We start from the raw sequence: 19,293 nt of genomic DNA, 5'->3' as shown, positions 1-19,293 counted from the left end.
GTTTTGTATGTATGCGCTTCTTGTGCTTGGATTTATAGCTAGCTGAGACTTTCACTTGTCTTTGCCTATTATCAATAGCCATTATCTCTCTTAACTTCCTCATTACAGCGCCTCATTAGCCTTCAAAGGCTAATGTGCTCTCTCTTTTAACTTCATTTCTTTACTTTCAAGTTTCATGGGTTCATTACCCTTTTAAGAGAGAGAGAGAAGGAGAGAGAGAGAGGGATTGAGAGGCTCAGATCTCTTGAGCATTTGAGAGTATCTGGAAATGGGTTCTGGGATTTCTGAGTTTTTGGTAATGGGGCTGTGTTTTTGGGTGTGTTTCTTTAGCTTCAGCTTGGTTTCTGTGAGTTCACAGAATGCGGTAGGAAATGGAAGTAATGTTGAAGGGACAGTTTTCATAGATGGGAAAAGTGCCATTGGGAGGATTGATGATGATTTTATATGTGCTACCTTGGATTGGTGGCCTCCTGAGAAATGTGACTATGGAACTTGTAGTTGGGGTAGAGCTTCTCTTCTTAATCTGGTATGTCTTTTTCTTCATTAAGTTTGTGTTTTGTTGGAACTACTTTCTAAATCTAATCCTTGCACATCTAGGTTTGGGAGATGTCATTATGCATGTTCTGTTGTCTGAGATTTAAATCCGTGTGGTTTTGGTGTTTTGTAATGTGTTCTGTTTCTTCAGAGCTCCGCCTTTCCCCTACTCACCTTCTCAGCCTTTTAATATCCTGATAAGTTTTGGAGTTTTTTATGCATTTCAGGCTTGAGTTTATTTATTTATTTATTTTATTTTGAAAGATGATTTCAAAGCTCACATGATTTTGAACACATTGTTCCTCTTCTATTTCAGTATGCTAATATTTGAATATGTAATGCACTTGTTTTTTTGTTTTTTTGTTTTTCTTTCCCCTTCTTTTCATACATAAAACATAAATTTTGTCCCTCCTCTATTGAATTGATACTTTCTTTGCACACTACATAAATAATTCACATGATTTTTGTCTTGTGCAGGATTTGAGCAACGATATTTTCTTAAACGCCATAAAGGGTGACAGATCTTTTTACTCCAATACCTTCAAATTCTTTTTCCTTTTATCTTATTTTTGCTGCTTTTGCTTTAACATATCATTTTGCATAGGCAAACTCTGTCTAATGATATATCCTTTATGGGATCCTAAAACTGTTTTCTTCTGCAAATTGTGTAGCTTTTTCACCATTGAAGATTAGATTAGGTGGTACCTTGCAGGACAAGGTCATTTATGAAACTGAAGACAATAAGCAAACTTGCACACCTTTTGTTAGGAACACCTCAGAGTTGTTTGGTTTTACTCAAGGGTGCTTGCCTTTGAATAGATGGGATCAATTGAACTCCTTTTTCAAGGCATCCGGGTAATAATATAATATTTTTATTCTTTATCTCTCTTGCTTAATCATAATTAGATTCTTGAAGCACAAATAATCTTTGAAGAATTATGTGGTGGGGTACAAATAAATATCTTATCAGCACAACATATTTTTGAACCGTCAGATCTTCATCAAGTTCCGTTAAATTATCATATAAATTTTTTTATAATTCTAACTTTATCCAATATTTCACACTTGTGTCATACCATTAGGACGTTTTTTTTTATTATTTTATTATATTTTATATTCTACCACAAAATTCTTAATAATCTTTATATCATTATTTGGTCCGCTTCAGGGCAAAGATTATTTTTGGATTGAATGCACTTGCTGGGCGAACTATACAGAAAGATGGTTCTGCAACTGGAGCTTGGGATTACTCCAATGCTGAATCCTTTATACGTTATACAGTAAAAAAGAATTACCCAATTCATGGTTGGGAGCTAGGTAAGAGCTTTGCTTCGTGATTAGCTAAACAAATTTGCTGGGTAGAGGAAACCTTTCGAGTCATATGGAAAGCAAATGGTACAAGAAAATGAGCTTTCCCACCTAAAATTCATAAGAAATATACATGTAATTACTACAGATTTTTGTTAAGTTTATCCCTATTTTTTTTGTTTTTGTTAGTTGACCTAGAAGAATTGATATTCATGGTGTTTGCATATTCCTCACTAAAATATTGCAAGAGTCATAGCTGTGTATTAATGTGTTTAGTTCTTTTATGGGATTTTAATATTGGGGTTAACTGAATCCATTTTTTTTTTTTTTTTTTTATAATAAGGAAATGAATTGAGCGGGAGCGGAGTTGGAACAAGAGTAGCAGCAGACCAATATGCCACTGACACCAACGCTCTGCAGAAAATAGTGCAAAATATATACAATGGAGTTGAACCAAAGCCACTGATTGTAGCTCCTGGGGGTTTCTTTGATACAAATTGGTTCAAAGAATTCCTGGACAAGACATCCAAATCTTTAGACGTGCTAACTCACCATATATATGATCTAGGGCCAGGTACCTTGCAATGAACAAAAACATTCTCACGCACAAATTTTTACTTGTTTTTGTTGTTATTTTGGGGCTAAAACATGGTTGAATTTGAAAGTCTTTTCTTTTTCCCCCCTTTTTTCACGGATAGGGGTTGATTCACATCTTGTTGAGAAGATTCTCAATCCATCCTATCTCGACGGTGAGGCCAACACTTTCAGAAGCCTCCATAACACCCTCAAGAGCTCTGCATCGTCTGCAGTTTCTTGGGTTGGGGAGGCTGGAGGGGCTTATAACAGTGGCCGGAATCTCGTCACTAACTCATTCGTGTTTAGTTTCTGGTAACATTCGAATTCCTACGTATCTGACTTTATTCTGATAAATCTTATAAACTAATATCAATGATGTATTGGGAGTGAAAAACAGGTATCTGGATCAGCTTGGTATGTCAGCAGCTTTTGATACCAAAACTTACTGTAGACAGTCATTAATTGGTGGAAACTATGGATTGCTCGACACCACCAACTTAGCCCCAAATCCAGACTACTACAGGTAATTAATATATCGACTAATTAGCTCCCACAAGATTCTGGTTCAGTTGAAGAATTAAGCATAAAAGCTTTCACACTCTTCATGCTTTACTTCAATATAAAGTGTGGTATTTGTAGTGATACTCATTTACTTGATGTGGTAAAAGCTACACATCAGCCAAAATGCACAGTTGAAAAGTATACTCTTCAATAATAATGCTTCAATCCTGGATTTCTTCATTGCAGTGCTCTTCTTTGGCACCGGTTGATGGGACGAAATGCGCTGTCAACAAGCTTTTCTGGGACGAAAAAGATTCGTGCCTATGCACATTGTGCAAAACAATCTGTAAGTTTAAACCATGCTTTCATTTGTTGGTGAAGTGTTAGTCATCCTCTTTTTGTAAGCTGATACATCTCCATCATACAGAAAGGGATTACGGTCCTACTAATCAACCTTGACAATAGCACCACGGTTCTGGGAAAAGTTGCCTTCAATGGAACATGGAGTTTAGAACAAAAACAAACGCATCATCACCGTCACCACCACCACCATCATCATAGATCAAGGACTTCTATTCCTCGCTCTTTAAAGAGTGAGACAGCAAGAGAAGAATATCATCTATCCGCAAAGGATGGTGATTTACACAGCCGAACCATGCTTCTCAATGGAAACATTTTAAGTATAGATTCATCAAGCAACATACCTACCTTGCAGCCTGTATATATTAATTCCTCGAAACCGATAGTGGTTCGCCCATTCTCAATTGTATTTGCTCACATACCATATGTCGTCGTCCCTGCTTGCCAGTAGGCGAGTAACATGGAGCTGCAACTGGTTCCATATAGTGATTGATAATAAGAGAATACAATTCAAATGTATTAGTAACTTTTTGCAAGAAATAATACAAAAGCAGAGTATTCAAAATACTATACTTCTTCCCTTTCTTTCTTCTTATCAGTCAAAGAAATGACTACCGTGCGATTGTGGAAACTGAAAAACTGCTAGTACCACAAGTTATTAAAGTTGTCTAGCGAAGGCTTGAGAAATTCAAAGCTTACAAAATGCATTCTTTATGGCTTTTCAATAACTGTATACATACATATTCCAACAATTTGTAAAATGAGAATCCTTAGAACTGCTATACATTATGATATTTCAAATATGTTTAAGACATCACTTTGATGGTAGCAGAATACATCACTTTGATGGTTGCAGAAATACAACCAGAGAACTTGGCAAAAAGAAATAAATAATGTGTCATACAGAAAATTGTGTATGTCTGCGTCCTTTCTATGTGCATTTACAAAAGGTTATCTAGTGGATAAGTTCATTTCAATGCTAATATAGGATGGTTAATACATCCAAAAAAAAATTCTCTAATGGTAAACTAGACTCAAGAGACGCAACCCTGAGCCAAAAATAGATTAGTCTCTCTTGGAAAAGCTTTGAGGCTTACTGCTGGCAAAAACCAACCAAACAACTGTACCAGTCAAGTAGAAGAATATTGACGGTGCAAACAATGATATCTGCAAATTAAAAATGTGAATTAATTAAGAGAAAAAAATGAGAAGTATGTAACATAAGAGACCCATAGAGAGATGAAAGTAAAAGAATGGTAACTTACACTCCACGAATGAGTTAAATCTAGAAGATAGCCAGTAAGCGCAACACCTACTATTCCAGGTACTGCCCCAACCGTGTTGGTAATACCCTGCGTGAAAAGTTTTAATCATTCAAAGCTGAATCATAGAGACCAAAATATTTCATTTTCAAGACTGAAAATCTGGGCAACTGCAGCCAGTCCTGGGCTCTCTCTCACCAGGCATGTTTAGAACAATCAGCGGGGGTTGGGTGAATAATGCTGATAACCATTCAAGGATCTAATATTAGGGTATGGAGATGCATTAATAGTGACTGAGGCAAGTCAAAGCTCATGATGGACAGATGGACAATATTTTGGCTGAAATCAATCAGGGAAAGGCAAAGGTAAAAGAGCTCCCAAATGGTTTCGACTGCTATATGCATATCTATGGACGAAGAGCAACAATTATCTCTTTGCATGCCGCAAAAAGTAAGAATTCCACTTTGTCAGAGCATCTCTCTATCCCAATGCCAAAACTTGGAATTTGGTTAAGAAAACCGTTCTCCAATGAATTATGGATTGATGCGTTGACTTTTTTGACTTAATAATTATAATAGTGGCGTTTTTAATTTATTCATAATAAAAAATAAAATTTTTCTTACAAGTTCCAAGGCTAGAAATTTATGCAGAAAGTAGATATCACATTTGAAATATGATTATATATTAGAAAACAAAAGATAAAACAATCTATTAAACATGTCATTTTTACACTTTGTAGTGACAAAAATGGCATGAACATTAGCATTTGGATTGGAGATTGTCCTGGAGTATATGGCTAAATGAGATTACGGCAGTGGCTCCTATCCTAATAGAGATGAATCAGCCATACTATTCTACAGATTATGTTTGAAGGAATTAGGACCAATCTATCTTGACTAATGCCCTGAAATACTAAATGGCAACTTTAGATTACATAAAATAAAATAAACAAGGTTTTAAAGTTTATGTACCAAAAGGATACTTGCGTACTCAGGTGACATATCTTGATGAGTGCAGTAAAGTCCTGTGGAGATTTAAGATTGTAGTAATCATTGACAGACAAGACAATAATATTATCCATTATCTTCTATAATAAAAAAACCACTTCTTGAATTGTTGTGCACCTGACAAGGCAAAGCTTGAGAGGGCTAAGCCACAAGAGAGAATCCCCACAACTTCCCAAGGAGGCAATCCCAGATCCAGAGAGGAAAGAGTCATGCAAATTGCAGGTGACATAAAGGCAATTGTTTGGCAAATCTTTCGTACCTGCTTGAATGAAATTCAAAATATGTAACAAAGAAACTTAACAGCTCATGAATTAGTACGCATGTATTTTGGACGTATTGTATGTTTGTGTGTGTTGTAGATTAAACTTAAAAAGAAAGTTAAGAAACAGTGGAATTATGACAGCTACAAGCCTACAACCAAATTATGTGATTTCTCGTTGAAAGAAACAAGGAAATTAATTACAGATTACTATGACAAAGAGCTACTTCTGGTACCATCACAAATCAACTAATAGTTCACAGTTTCTCCTTACCGTAGTGGTTTCAACTCCATTTGCAATAAAATGGTCAGCAATCTGTGCTGCAATGTTAGTCACAAAAACTGAAGCCAAGGGAGGGAGAATGGAAACCTGAAACAAGTACATAAACTCTACACTTAAAAAGATGGATATTTGAATCCATGTAACATAATATAAGATGTATTGTGGGGTATGGTTATCGAGATTTATAAAACTCTTTATGACTTTATTGTGCTTGTTTCTATGATGCCTACATCCATGAGGTCTCCACTCTATCGATGTGGATATCAACCCTAACAGTTGCTAAGAAGTAGAAGCAATCCGATCTGTCTGCCCAAAAGAACCCCCTGACTAAATAATGGAGACTATGAATATGTGTCCAAATAATATTTTCTAAAGAGTTTATAAAATGCATTCATTTTCTCAGAAATTCTATATATTATCCTGAATCTCTTATGAGATAATGGGAAATGAAATTTCTTCTACATAATAATCCTTTCTAATCCATAAGGGTACGCTCTGATTTAAGTTAATCTAAAGTCTAGAATAAGGGTGGGAAAAACAAAAAGGATCAAAAAACAACATTTCACAGCTGTTGGTTTACCCATGCAGCTTCTGTCAAATTCAGGTTCAGCTCCTCACTGCACACACGTTAAATGAAAATCAACTTCTTAAAGAATACATGTTCATAACAAGGGGAATTCATGTATTTGTTGCAGGTGTATGGGATAAAATAAAAAATTTTTCTTGGGAGATTTTTCTAACATTTTCCTGATTGGTATTAATGGTTACTTATTTACATATATTAAGGGTGAAAAAATGAAATACAGTAATGTATTTCTTGTGTTAAAGTCCTGAAAATATACCAAGTAAAATATCCACTGAAAAAGGACAAAAAAAAAAAACAGTATTAGTTGCACAAAGTCTCAGGTAACTATTATTGGTATTTGGTAGTTTCGCTGTAGGTAACAAATAGAGAATATGAAAATTGGAAACATGATGCAAAATAGACAATGGCAAATGTCACACGGTTAAATTTTCAACTTAAAATTCGACACAATGTGATGGGCTAACAGCAAACTACATTACTTTTTTTGGAAAAAAGAAAAGGAAAAAAAGGGAGCTACTGCCGCATCAAACTCTGTTCAAATTTCACTGAAAGGAGCGTGTATAAGTACCTAAAATAAGTAGGAATCCATGACAGGCAAGTATAGTGACCCCAACTTCCACAAAAATGTGCATATATCATAGCCCATACTGCTGGAGTTTGGAAAAATGCCTTCCATGGTACATCCTATTAGTACAAAAAGCAAGTAAGCAGGAGCCAGAAATTTTTATCAGTGGGGCTAATAAATAAATAAAATATTAAGTAAAATAAATATCTAAATATCTATTAATGCACTACAATTGTCTCTGATGAGTTTTAATGCATTGAAAATGTTGCATAATTATTGGGTGTATAGTACACTATGTTTGGTTGGAGGGAAAGATGGAGGGAGGGAGAGGGGTGGAAGGAGAGAGGTGGAGGGAGAGATGCAAACTCTTGTGTTGGAGGGAAGAGAGGAGGGAGAGGAGAGATGGAGGGATGTGCTCTCCCTCCTAATCCATCAAATTGAATCCTTCCACTAATGGAAGGATTCATGTAATCCACCAACTTTTAGTTTTAAAAGACTATTTTACCCTTCAAAAAATTTATTAACAAATTACACAAATGGACAATATAGTAATTAACTAAATAACTATCGTTCATCCTTCTAATTCTCTCTCCCTCTTACCAAACAATATAAATGATTACTATAATTCTTTCCATCCTTCATACTCAACATCCCTCCAACTCTCTCCATCCTTCCTACTTTTCATCTCTTATACCAAACGAAGCCTTAGGCTTTTGGTTTGGAAATGGGATTATAACATTAATTTTAGTGGGGGCTTATTAATACCAATACTATATATAAGATTTAAAAGGGCAAAAATTTTGAGTTGGGGCCTAGCTTTGGCTACGTCCATGCAAGTAAGAAAACCAAGCCACCAATAATAGACAGCCAAGAATTTTGTAGTAGCCATTCTACGAGTTAAGTCAAAATATCTCTGTAACTTAGTTATCTACCAAAAAAGGCAGTTAACGCATTCTATACAGCTAAGTATCATCCTAAATTTTTCCTTTTTCATCAATGAAAAGGCTGCCCTGCATACTTCTAATTACAGCTTCAACCTAACAATTATTCTCTACATTTAGACAATTACTGTTAGTGGCAATGAAAGCAAATCTGGCTATCTAAGTAATATGAATTCACAAGAGGAAACCTGCCTTATGAAGAGTACCCAAAATCAAAATCAATATCAAGCTTTGGACTGGTATTTGGCAATTTTCATACTCAAAACCTTGTTTGGCTACCTAATACTCTGTAAAGATAATTATGGCAGTGTCCACTGATAGCTTAGAATTTGACATATTTCTACGTATAAAAGTTACAACCAGCCAAGTCTACACACTTCGAGCTGACACCCGTCACTTATATACACTTGATAAACATGTGGCATACCTTCAGTGAATCACCCAACTCTTCAAGAGAATTATTCCGCGTTTTATTTGTGTAAATGGTCTCGGTACCTATAACATTATCAGGGGAAACTTTCATTCTAAATGGATATGGTTAAGTTCGAAAAATTAACGCATGATAGCAGTAATATTCATTTTTACCAAATATTATTTATATCTTTCCAATCATTTTGGTATTCGCCAGACATATTACTATTCTTAATCGTACTCAGCGGTCAGCACCATAACATTAACCAAGATTCCAGATAATAATAATGAAGAATAATGAAAGAACTTTATTATGAACAAATGAATAATTACAAGCTATTCTACACTCTATTTATAGATACTTTCTGTTACATAAAATTGGGAAAGAATCCAAAACAGATCAGCCCCTTAGGACTCGGTAATCTTCCCTGATTTCCTATACTAGAAAATCTCCTAAAAATCCTCCTATGATATCTCATCCGAGATTTCCTACAAATAATAATGAGCTCAGTTTCTCAAGAAAACAATAATAGCATACACATTAAGTACTCACGTGAAATGGATTCTGCAGTCAATGAAACTTTTTCGTCTTCCAGAAACTGAAACCCCAAGTACCTTAAAAAATATATGGCCAAAGATGAGAGTAAAGTCATACTTAAATTAAAAGTGTTTTTCCTTATTCATCAAGTAGGTACAATTGCAATTGATTAGGAAGAATCACTCAACTCGGAATAAAAATTTGAAATCCATTTTAATTACCAACAAAACTAATTTTGCTTTTCTCAATAAACGCTTTTGCATATTTCAGTAGTAAACAATAAAGATGTTTCACACACCAAAGTAGAAGCAGGTAGGGACACATTTAATAAGCACAGAGATGGCTCTTACCAGCCTAACCCCAAAAGACCAAATATGTAAAATACCGACTCCCAGCCAAGATTTTGAATCAGCGGTGGAGCCAAGAGAAGCCTGCAAGTGCTTAAGATGTAAGGACTTGCAACAAACCAACGGAAGCCATTCATGCAAATATCAAGGGAGAAAAGGCCCAAGAAATACACGTGATCTAGCAATACCTAAAGTCGCACATTGGATGTTCATGTTAAGAGAGCATATTGGTTCTGGCAGAACAACAGAGTACTGAAATAAAATCATTCATGCAGTATTTTTTAGATTGTTGTTCAATTTCTTTGAAAAAGAAAAATGCCACAACTTTCTGGAAAAGCTTTTACAATATTTAATACCAACAAAAATGATTAAAGAAGATTAAAAAAAGTGTGCCCGAAAGGAGGGATAAAAATGAAATTTAAATAAAACAAAGACAGGTTTTGCTCTAACAACATTCTAAGTGCCTAAACAATGGTACTAGCAAAATACAAAAAATAAAACAATAAAAGTTCAGGAAAATCCTATTCTTAGTTCACAAACAGAACTTATTTTCCAATAAAATATAGGTTTGACAAATTATAAAACATACCCTGCAACGCTTCCTACACTCAAACCACCAAAAACAAATGCTACAGCCCGTGAGCGCTCCTCCAAAGGTATTGATCTGCGTGAGATTTCACTTCTTTCATAAGAGATAACCCATATGAACAGAAAGAGATACTTGGAGCAACTATGTAACACTGACAATAAAATGAATTCAAGAAAAAAAAGGGACAACTTCGTAATAACATGTTTAGAAAATAATAATGAACAATAGACACATGATATAGAGATAGCATTTGTACCCGCTGGAACATGCCCCTAATAGAGAAGGTAGGGGGATGTTTCGAGGCGGGTGTAGGGGCTAAAAGTAGCCACTGAGTTTGGGTCGGGGCGGGTCAGGGGAAGCATCCCCTACCTCGATATACACATTAGTCTTTTTTAATGTATATACTTTATAGCAATGTAAAATGTTGGAGTGAAAATGTGGGGTGCAAAAGAAAAAGGAAAAACGTACCTCAACTCTAATGTTGTTGAATTTTTACATTAAGTTGATGGCATTTTCTATGAGTTTTGATAATGTCGCAAGATTTTATAAAAAAGAAAAAAAAAACAAAAAAACAAAACAAAACCTCTTTATGGGTAAAGGTGTAGGATATGGGAGGGGCCCGGTCCCCCGCAGGGATTCCCCAACCTTGAACCCTCCTTAAGTTAGGTGGATATAGGTGCCAAAAGGGGTAGGGTATGGAGGTGGGGGAAGCATACCCACCTCGCCCCGTTGCATCCCTATTGTTTGTAAGACTACCATGCTTCCGAGTGAAATCAATGTCATACATGCCTGGCAATCAGGTCGGTCGCAGCAGATGGAGATACCCCTTCTCCTATTCCTACCTAACACATAAAGAGAAAATGAAGGCTCAATAAGTCGTAACAATATCCATTAAATAAACTCAAAGCAACAAGATTAATATTTCTCTTCCTCCCTTCTTCCAATGGTCTGTAACAAATCTGTCCCTTTCAGGACTACTAAAATCATGCAGTAAATTAACACATCACGTCACAGAGTTAGACAGAAGCAAGCCTAATTAATGACAAGTTAGAAGATACAGAGATAGGAGGTGGAAACAATTACCAAAATTCTTGACAATATTAAGCCTGGCATAAACCCAGCAAGAACAGGAACGAGTGCCGTAGCGAATGACCAAGTTAATACTCCAATCTCAAGAACCTTTCTGCATCAGAAAGAAGATTAAAAGTTGAACATGAGGCATATAATACATCTCTCTACTTCATCCCCCAAAAATGGAATGATCTCAGTGCATGCAATATCCAATAATTACCGATGACCCTGATCCTTAAGGAACATGACTGCTCAGCACCATGTAATCCTAGTTGATTAAGGGCAAAATCAATCTAGCGTGTCTAAGTATTACCATAGTCGTCAAGGCTACAAATAAACAGTTAGTTTTAGCTGTATTAAGGGCCCTATTTTAACTATAACAACAAGCACTTCTTCATTCTCTATCTAATTGAATCAAAACAGAAGTGACACTTCATAATTGAACATTAGTCGCACAATTTTTTAGAATTAGCACATTTGGCGCAACAACATAAGCATATGAGTTTTAATAAACAAACCTCCCCCCAGATATCTTGGCAACCCACCCGCCTGGCAACTGACTCAAAGCATATCCCCAAAAGAACGATGACTGCACCAATCCAGCCACTGAAGAACTCCAATGAAACTGATGTGACATCGGAATTATGGCAACACTCAAATTCACCTGCCAATTTAAAAATAATAATTAAAAAAAAAAACTTCTTCACTTCACAGAACTCGTTAAATATGTAATTAACTAACTTAAATTATCATTCCCCAACTTCAATCAAAACAACACAAAATCAGATTCCAAACAGCACAAAAAGTTATTAGAATTCTCAGAGTAACTACCTTATCCATGTTGCAGATAATAAACGCAAGGGAAGTTGTACCGATAAGCTTATATCTCTCAGGAAGGTTCTTCCATGGAGGCCAATTCCAAGTGAACTCCGCTTCCTCGGACCGATTCTCGGCGCCAAACTCGACCTCGGAACCCGAAACCGGAATCCCGTTGACAACTCCATCGACTCTCTGGCTCTCTTTGAGCTTCTGCGTCTCCTTGACGCTGCACAAAACCCTAACTCTCGACCGCCGGTCCTTTGGAGGGAATAAACGCAGTCGACGGGGTCCGGCCGAGGAATCGAAGACCGAACTCGGGTTGCGGTGGGAGAGGAAAAACAAGTTCTCAGCTTTAATTGCGAGTTTCTCCATGACGAGCAGAGAGAGGGAAAGGTGTTTGGTCGCTGAGAAAATGAACCGTTGGTCGCGAGAAAAAGAGGAAGTTAAAAAGAGTGTTTTTAAGACAGTTATGTATGTAGTAGTGTTGTGTGGAGATGGCCGTGGGTGTGAAGAAAGAGGACTTTGAGGTAGCCACGGCACAGGTGTTTTTGTGGCCATGCATTTGTTTGAATTCTCGGATGCATTAAATATTCTGGCCCACAAAACGATTTGCTTGGTGGGACCCGCATACTTGGTGGCGTGTCCTGTAGGCCATTATTCATTTTGCCCGTTCTAAGTTCAAATTAAAAAAAAAAAAAAGTGAATTTATATAACAACAAACACTGTAGTTAAATTTAAAATTTTATAAGAGAATATACTGTAATTAAATTTGAGATGTGATTTGAACTAGTGAAATGAAGAGAGAGTGATGTGTTTTTGTGACATGTTCATGTGAGATTTATTAGTAAACAATTAATTAAGAAAATACTCTACTAAAAAAAATATTCAAGACAAATACTAATTTTTACTAAATTATTGATGATTACAATAATTTTCCTTCAGTTTGTGTATCCTTGTAACCATGTACCGTTAATTTTTAAAATGTAACATCCACTTTTCTTGAATTATGAAGTATTAACGAGAAAAAAGAAAATTTATGCATTAGAATTTTTGAAAAAGTATGTCGCACAAAAAATGAGGATCCTTCAACAATTTACTAGTGTACACTTACTTTGATAACTCTTACGTGCAGCCACAAAAAATGTGAAAAAGGAGAGATTTCTTAATTTTTTAAGTTTTTTTAATTTATTTAGTATTAAACTTTCCTTATCAATGAGAACTTTTAAATTAAATCCTTCTAAATTTAAATTAGCTTCAAACATAATAGAGTTACAAAAATAAAGCTAGTTAATTTATGATTCAATTTACGTTAAAAATCTTTATCGAATGTGTTTTTCATAATATTTTATAAGTCGGACGAAATAAATATTATATTTTAAAAGCAGAGATTTATTGTTATAATTGGGTGTTTAAAATATCATATTAGTTAATGATTATTAATAAAAATATGACAATATAAGTAATCGTTAAATTAATTTAACGACACACTGTCCCCTTTTTTATTAAGAAAAAAAAGAGGTATTACCCTCCAACTGGCAAAAAGAATTAAGGATTCCCATAAAAACATAAGGAATTAATGATTTAACATTTTCTGTTCTTAAAAAAAAAAAGGCTTCACAGGGCCATCTTTAATTCAACATGCTAACTCGCGGTTTCAACATGCTTGCTCGCTGACTAGTGTGGGCGGCTTGCGGTTTTGCCCTTTCAAGGGCGGGTTCAACCTGACCCATCCATCACTCTTTTTGTTTTTTTTGGATGTCAGCATTAGACATGCATGTTAGATAAGTTAAATTTGTATATTAATGTATTATTAACTATATTTGTTAACTTTCATTAAGTAAATAATTATCATTATGCCTAAGCCTAGTCATAAACTATAAATAATATTTGAACTTATGGGTATTAAATATCTAAGTATTTATTTTGTTGATTTTTTTTCTCCTTTTTAACAAGCAAGATGAAAATGAATGGTGTTTGATAATCATATTGTACTTACAAGTTATTGAATTTTAATGGTTATTATTACCCGATTTTGTATCAGGTCCATTCGAGGGTCCAGCCCAACTAAGGAGTCACGCGACGTTATTAGGCTCGCTTCGTGGACCCAAGCCACGCTCGGAGAACTCCTGTGGGTTGTGGTTTGATGAGCCATGTGTGATCAAGTAGGCTTGTTTGTCGTTTAAATTGATCCAATTTGAATCCTGCTTGGGGGGTTTTCAGAATTAATTAGATTAAATACAAATGGGTGATGGAGAATTTCCAAAGAGCCTTCCTCCCATCCTTTTGGAAGCCCAAAACTGTCCTAAGTCCACACCTTAAAACCTCATTCTCTTCTCTTCGTTAAGGTTGATTCTCAGTGTTTTGACTCTAACAGAGGCTCTACCAATGCTAGAAATGCCTAACGGAGAGCCATCGTCTGTGACAGGCACATCCTTAAAGCTTCCTTCATCCGTGCCAGACATGCCTAATAGAGGCTCCCTCCCTAGTAGGCATGGCTCTTGGAGCATCCTATTCATGTCTAATGGAGCCTTTTTCGTGTCAAGCATCCTTTCTTTAAACTTTTTCTCGCCCAGCTCACCATCGGAACAATCTTCGCTTAGAGCATGCTCACCCTTCGGAGCAGCCTTCGTCTGGAGCACACTCAGCATCGGAGCGGCTTCATTCGGAGCAACTTTCATATCAGAGCCAACTTAACGAATGCTTAGCTAATATCTTATAAACCATCTCCAACAAGGTCTGACATGCGATCAGACCTCCGAAAGAGGAAGTCAATGGAGCACGAAGTTGAGTAAAAAAATCCTGAGAAGTTGAGTCAATATTGAACTATTGATCAATAGAGTACATTTACAAAGCTCCAATTAACTCCTGTCCATGACTTTATTATATTATGTATCATCCCCCTAGGGTATCCATAATTGACTTGAGGTAAAGTTCTGTTTTACTTTCCCGATTATATTTATCTTATGTTCAATTATCACTCCATCAGAAAATCACTATTCGTACCAATACAAATAGTAAACCATTAGATAACACAAAGTAATCTAATGGCTAGGCACTCATGTTTTCCAATTCCCGAATAATGCCATAAGAGGATATCATTAACTCTTTTAATAAGAGCTATGGATTCCATTTCTATGAATAATAAATCTATGCATACAAGAGTTATGCCCCCAACGTACCAGTGAGCGTACATTTACACAATGTTTGGTTATCTTCCTTTGGTACATCAAAAAGCACAAGTCAGGTATATGGGTTTATTATTCAGCTCAGGATTACGATGATAACATATCATTAGACAAAAGTGAATTGTTTTATTCAAACGAGATTATTAATTAAAATAATTCAACTTTTGTCCGATCTAATATAGATTCCACCACTAGAAACTATATCATTGTCTCTACCTATGGAGTCCCACATCTGATGATCAAGACAAGCCGTCTCTATTAGGAAGTAGACAACATAACAATCTTAACATAAATAAAGCACCTAACTCTATTCCATCGATTACGGATCATATTATTAGATTATCATCTTTAGATTCATGTCTTCTGCATATTCTTCACATTATATGTACGATCTAAATATTTATACTGACAGTCTCAGACTTTTAGTTTGCTTAATATACGTTCAATTAATATGAACATAAAGAAAACAAAACACTTGAATATGAAATAAACAAATCTTTATTAAATAGTCGAAAATGTCTAATAAACATTGCTACATTTATTCCTGAAGGGCATAAATGCTAATAATACATCCGTTGATAGTGGTGGAAGACAAATTAGCGAGTGATCAAATCCGATAGTTCTATATTTAGAAGTAAATGGCCAATTTACCAATGTATAGAAATTAATAGACCATTTCATGTTTCTACTTTTTAATTTTCCAATTTTATCTTTTTCTTACTATTTTCCCCTTTCTTTAAGAAAATTTTAATGGTAGATCCCATATATCACTGGTAAATGTAGGATTTACCAAATTTGTATTAATACGAAAAAAGTGAAAAATCTAACGATAAATCCCGGATATACATAAGCCTTGTTCACTTCACCGATTCGAGTTTTCAGTTTTAGGTTTCTACAGTAAAAAGCTCTCAGAAAATGTCACATCAACTTTTTGTGCTACAGTGAAAAGCTCTCAGAAAATGTCACATCTCAACTCGAATTAAAAACTCAAATCTGCGAAGTGAACGAGGCCTTAGTAAATTCTGAATTTACCATGTTCGTATTACTAGGGAAAAAGTAAAAAAATCTAATGGTAAATCCCAGATATACCTAGTAAACCCTGAATTTACCAAGTTCTTATTACTAGGAAAAAAGTAAAAAATCTAATGGTATATCCCAGATATACATATATAGTAAATTCCGGATTTACCAAGTTCATATTTCTAGAAAAAAGTAAAAAATCTAATGGTATATCCCAGAATTTTGCTTGAATGCCTGAATTGCCTGAATGCCTAAAAACCCATCCAACGACTAGTTTTTTGCCCGAACTCCCCCGAACTCGACCCACCGATTTCTAAAGTAGCCGTTGCACCCCGAATTTTTTGAAAAAAAATCAAGTTTTTAACCGAAAAATTTCTCTATAAATACCCCCCATCCCCCACACATTTTTCTCACTCAAACTCTCTCAATCCCTCTCAATTTCTCTCAATCTCTGTCAATTTCTCTCAATCTCTCTCAATCTCTCAAATCTCTATCACAATTTTTCTAAAAACTATCACATTATCCTAAAGCTCTCTCTCTCAAATCGCTCTTATTTTTTTTATAATGGATTCTTTTGGTTATAGTGGTATTCCCGTTGATGCCCAACACAATGTGGAAGAAGGACAATTTCCCACTAATGAATTTGTTATGCAGGAATCTACTAATCCGAGCCCTGCAAGACGTACTGGAGGTCATGGTCGCAATGGTGGTGGGTGTGGAGAAGTAGTGACGTCGAGTGCCAGTGCGACTGTGTCTGCAAGTGTTGTAACCTCTAGGAGGAAATGCAAGTGCACCTTGACAGTTTGGGATCACTTCGACATAATTGAGGAGATCGACAATGAAGGTAACACTAAACATATAGCTCAGTGTAAATATTGTTTATCTAAATTATAAGGTGACACTATTCACAACACCACACACTTGAGAAGACACTCCAAAAAGTGTCTTCAAAAGCTTAGCCAATCCGGCGGATCCGAACTTCACCAAACACAATTATCTTTTGATCGCGCAACCGGTGGTTTAACCACTTGAAAATACGATCCGCAAGTAGATCGTATGGAAGTTGCATGAATGATAACTGCTTTAGATTAACCACTTAGTTTTGTAGAGCATCCTAATTGGCAAAGATATATTAAGGTTGTACATAATCCTAATGCACAGTTCACTTCAAAAACTACTCTTAGGAAAGATTTATTAAAATTATTTAAAAAAGAAAAAAAAAGCATTAATAAACCTTTTACACTCGACTAGCGGGTGAGTTGTGTTAACGGCAGATATTTGGTATGCCGTTGCCAATAAAGATTATTTAGCTGTAACCGGACATTATTTTAAAAGATTTGATTTAGATAAGAGAATATTAGGTTTTAAATGTGTTCTAGGATCACATAGTGCAGATTTAATATATAATATCATTTTAAATATAATTGATGAATTTAGATTAAGAGATAAAGTAATGGCTATAACATTAGATAATAATAGTGCCAATACAAAAGCAATTGAGTTCTTTGAAAATGATTTAAGTTTATTCGGTGACGGTATAATTTTCCAGCAACGTTGTGCATGTCACGTAATTAATTTAATTGTTAAATCTGGTTTAAAAGAAATGGGTAATCACATTAAAAGAATTAGAGATAGTCTTGCATGGATTCAAGGTAGTAACCAAAGACAAGAAGATTGGTTTAGGTTCTTACAAGCATTAAATATAACTCCTAGAGCATTAGCGTTAGATATGCCTATAAGATGAAACTTAACTTACATAATGTTTCAACAATGCATCCCCTATAAGGATGCTATAACAAACTATATGTGTGCAAAAGTAGGAATAAATCATATAGACGCATATGATTGGCAAATTGCCGAATTTTATATCAATTTTTAGGTAGGTTTCATGAAGTGACTCTAAAACTTAGTGGAACATATTATCCAACATCACCTTTAGCTTTAGGAGAACTTTTACGAGTTAGTATTTTATTTAGCGAATATAGGGAGGCCCCAATCTTAGTAGTTCCTATCCATTCAATGGAAAAGAAATTTATAAAATATTAGTCTAAGTTGCCTTTGTTGTATGAGTTAGGTACTATTTTTGATCTTAGATTAAAATTAGAAGGTTTAGAAAGTGGTTTACATAACTTAGAGGTGAAATTTTAGACATCAATTGTTTGAACCAATATCCAATAATAAAGGAAAAAATATTTTCGATCTATAGTTGTAACACTCTAAAGAATTAAATGAGATTAATTAAGCTAATTAAGATTTATTAGTGTGCCTAATCGGGTTTAATTAATTGATTATTAGTTAATAAATGTTTCTGACAAGTGAATTTAAATAATTTCAAGGTATTTAAATATTTTCAGTAGTTATATTTTTACCCATAAGTGTGTATGGGCACATTTCTGGACTGTCATTTTAAATGTTTGACACTTGTCCATTTTTCTTTTCTTTTTCTTTTTCTTTTTCTCTTCCTTTTCTTTCCTTTTCTTTCCTTCCCGTGTATACTCTCTCTCTCACTCACTCTCGTTCTCTCACTCTCATTTTCTCTCGGTTGTCTCTCTCTCCTGTTTTTGTCTCAAAGCAACCGGATCTTGAAGTAAAGGAAGATTTAAAGAAGTTTTCAACGTCGAAAGAAGAATTTGAGCTAAGATTACTGAAAAACCTCTATTGAATCTCGGATTTTTCATATTTGAAAACCTATTTTGGTTCAAAATGGATTTTGATGGATTTTGACTAAAAACATGGTAGAAATTGGGGATCTCAGGTTCTTTGGACTTGATTTAGTACCTAGAACCCGAACTCAGGTGTTGTCCCTTGAGATATTTTGATTTGAAACTGGATTTACAGGTTTTTGAAATGATTTTGTGAGTTTTCTTGCACTGGTGTTCTTCACCGGTCGACCGGATTGCATTAGCCTCACCGGTCGACCTGTCTAGTCGACCGGATTGCACACCACCGGTCGACCAGTGGTGATGCACTACTCTGTCACCGGTCGACCGGTGTACATGGGGTTTGACCCTATTTTGCCTGAAAAATCCTGTTTTGACCCTGATTTTGAGGAGAACCCAAATTAGCTTTGTTTGGGGACCTAGAATGAATGGATTAGCATCTTTAATCCATGTTTGAGCTTGAAAACCCTT

General features: G+C 35.3%; 2 protein-coding genes across 2 annotated transcripts; one reads left to right on the top strand and one right to left on the bottom strand.

The window, feature by feature from the left end:
* On the top strand, nucleotides 1-3,846 carry LOC21406434 (heparanase-like protein 3). Its single transcript, XM_024168499.1, has 9 exons — nucleotides 1-526; nucleotides 1,012-1,048; nucleotides 1,206-1,389; nucleotides 1,703-1,851; nucleotides 2,186-2,416; nucleotides 2,541-2,730; nucleotides 2,816-2,941; nucleotides 3,166-3,265; nucleotides 3,347-3,846. Exons 1-9 carry the CDS (start codon nucleotides 269-271, stop codon nucleotides 3,728-3,730), a joined length of 1,659 nt encoding a protein of 552 aa, XP_024024267.1. The 5' UTR covers nucleotides 1-268; the 3' UTR covers nucleotides 3,731-3,846.
* A 154-nt stretch (nucleotides 3,847-4,000) lies between these two features.
* LOC21406433 (probable anion transporter 6, chloroplastic) lies at nucleotides 4,001-12,467 on the bottom strand. Its single transcript, XM_024168498.1, has 15 exons — nucleotides 11,970-12,467; nucleotides 11,657-11,802; nucleotides 11,151-11,250; nucleotides 10,857-10,909; nucleotides 10,068-10,142; nucleotides 9,482-9,562; nucleotides 9,147-9,208; nucleotides 8,610-8,677; nucleotides 7,245-7,360; nucleotides 6,671-6,707; nucleotides 6,082-6,177; nucleotides 5,666-5,807; nucleotides 5,513-5,565; nucleotides 4,545-4,631; nucleotides 4,001-4,446 (listed from the first exon to the last, which is right to left on the bottom strand). The coding sequence occupies exons 1-15, from the start codon at nucleotides 12,327-12,329 to the stop codon at nucleotides 4,345-4,347; spliced, it is 1,578 nt and encodes a 525-aa protein (XP_024024266.1). The 5' UTR covers nucleotides 12,330-12,467; the 3' UTR covers nucleotides 4,001-4,344.
* Nucleotides 12,468-19,293: the final 6,826 nt, after the last annotated feature.

The sequence above is a fragment of the Morus notabilis genome, unplaced genomic scaffold, assembly GCF_000414095.1.
Source record: "Morus notabilis unplaced genomic scaffold, ASM41409v2 Scaffold436, whole genome shotgun sequence".
NCBI lineage: Eukaryota > Viridiplantae > Streptophyta > Magnoliopsida > Rosales > Moraceae > Morus > Morus notabilis.
The sequence above is the reverse complement of the archived record's forward strand: the minus strand, read 5'-3'. Positions and strand labels throughout refer to the sequence as shown.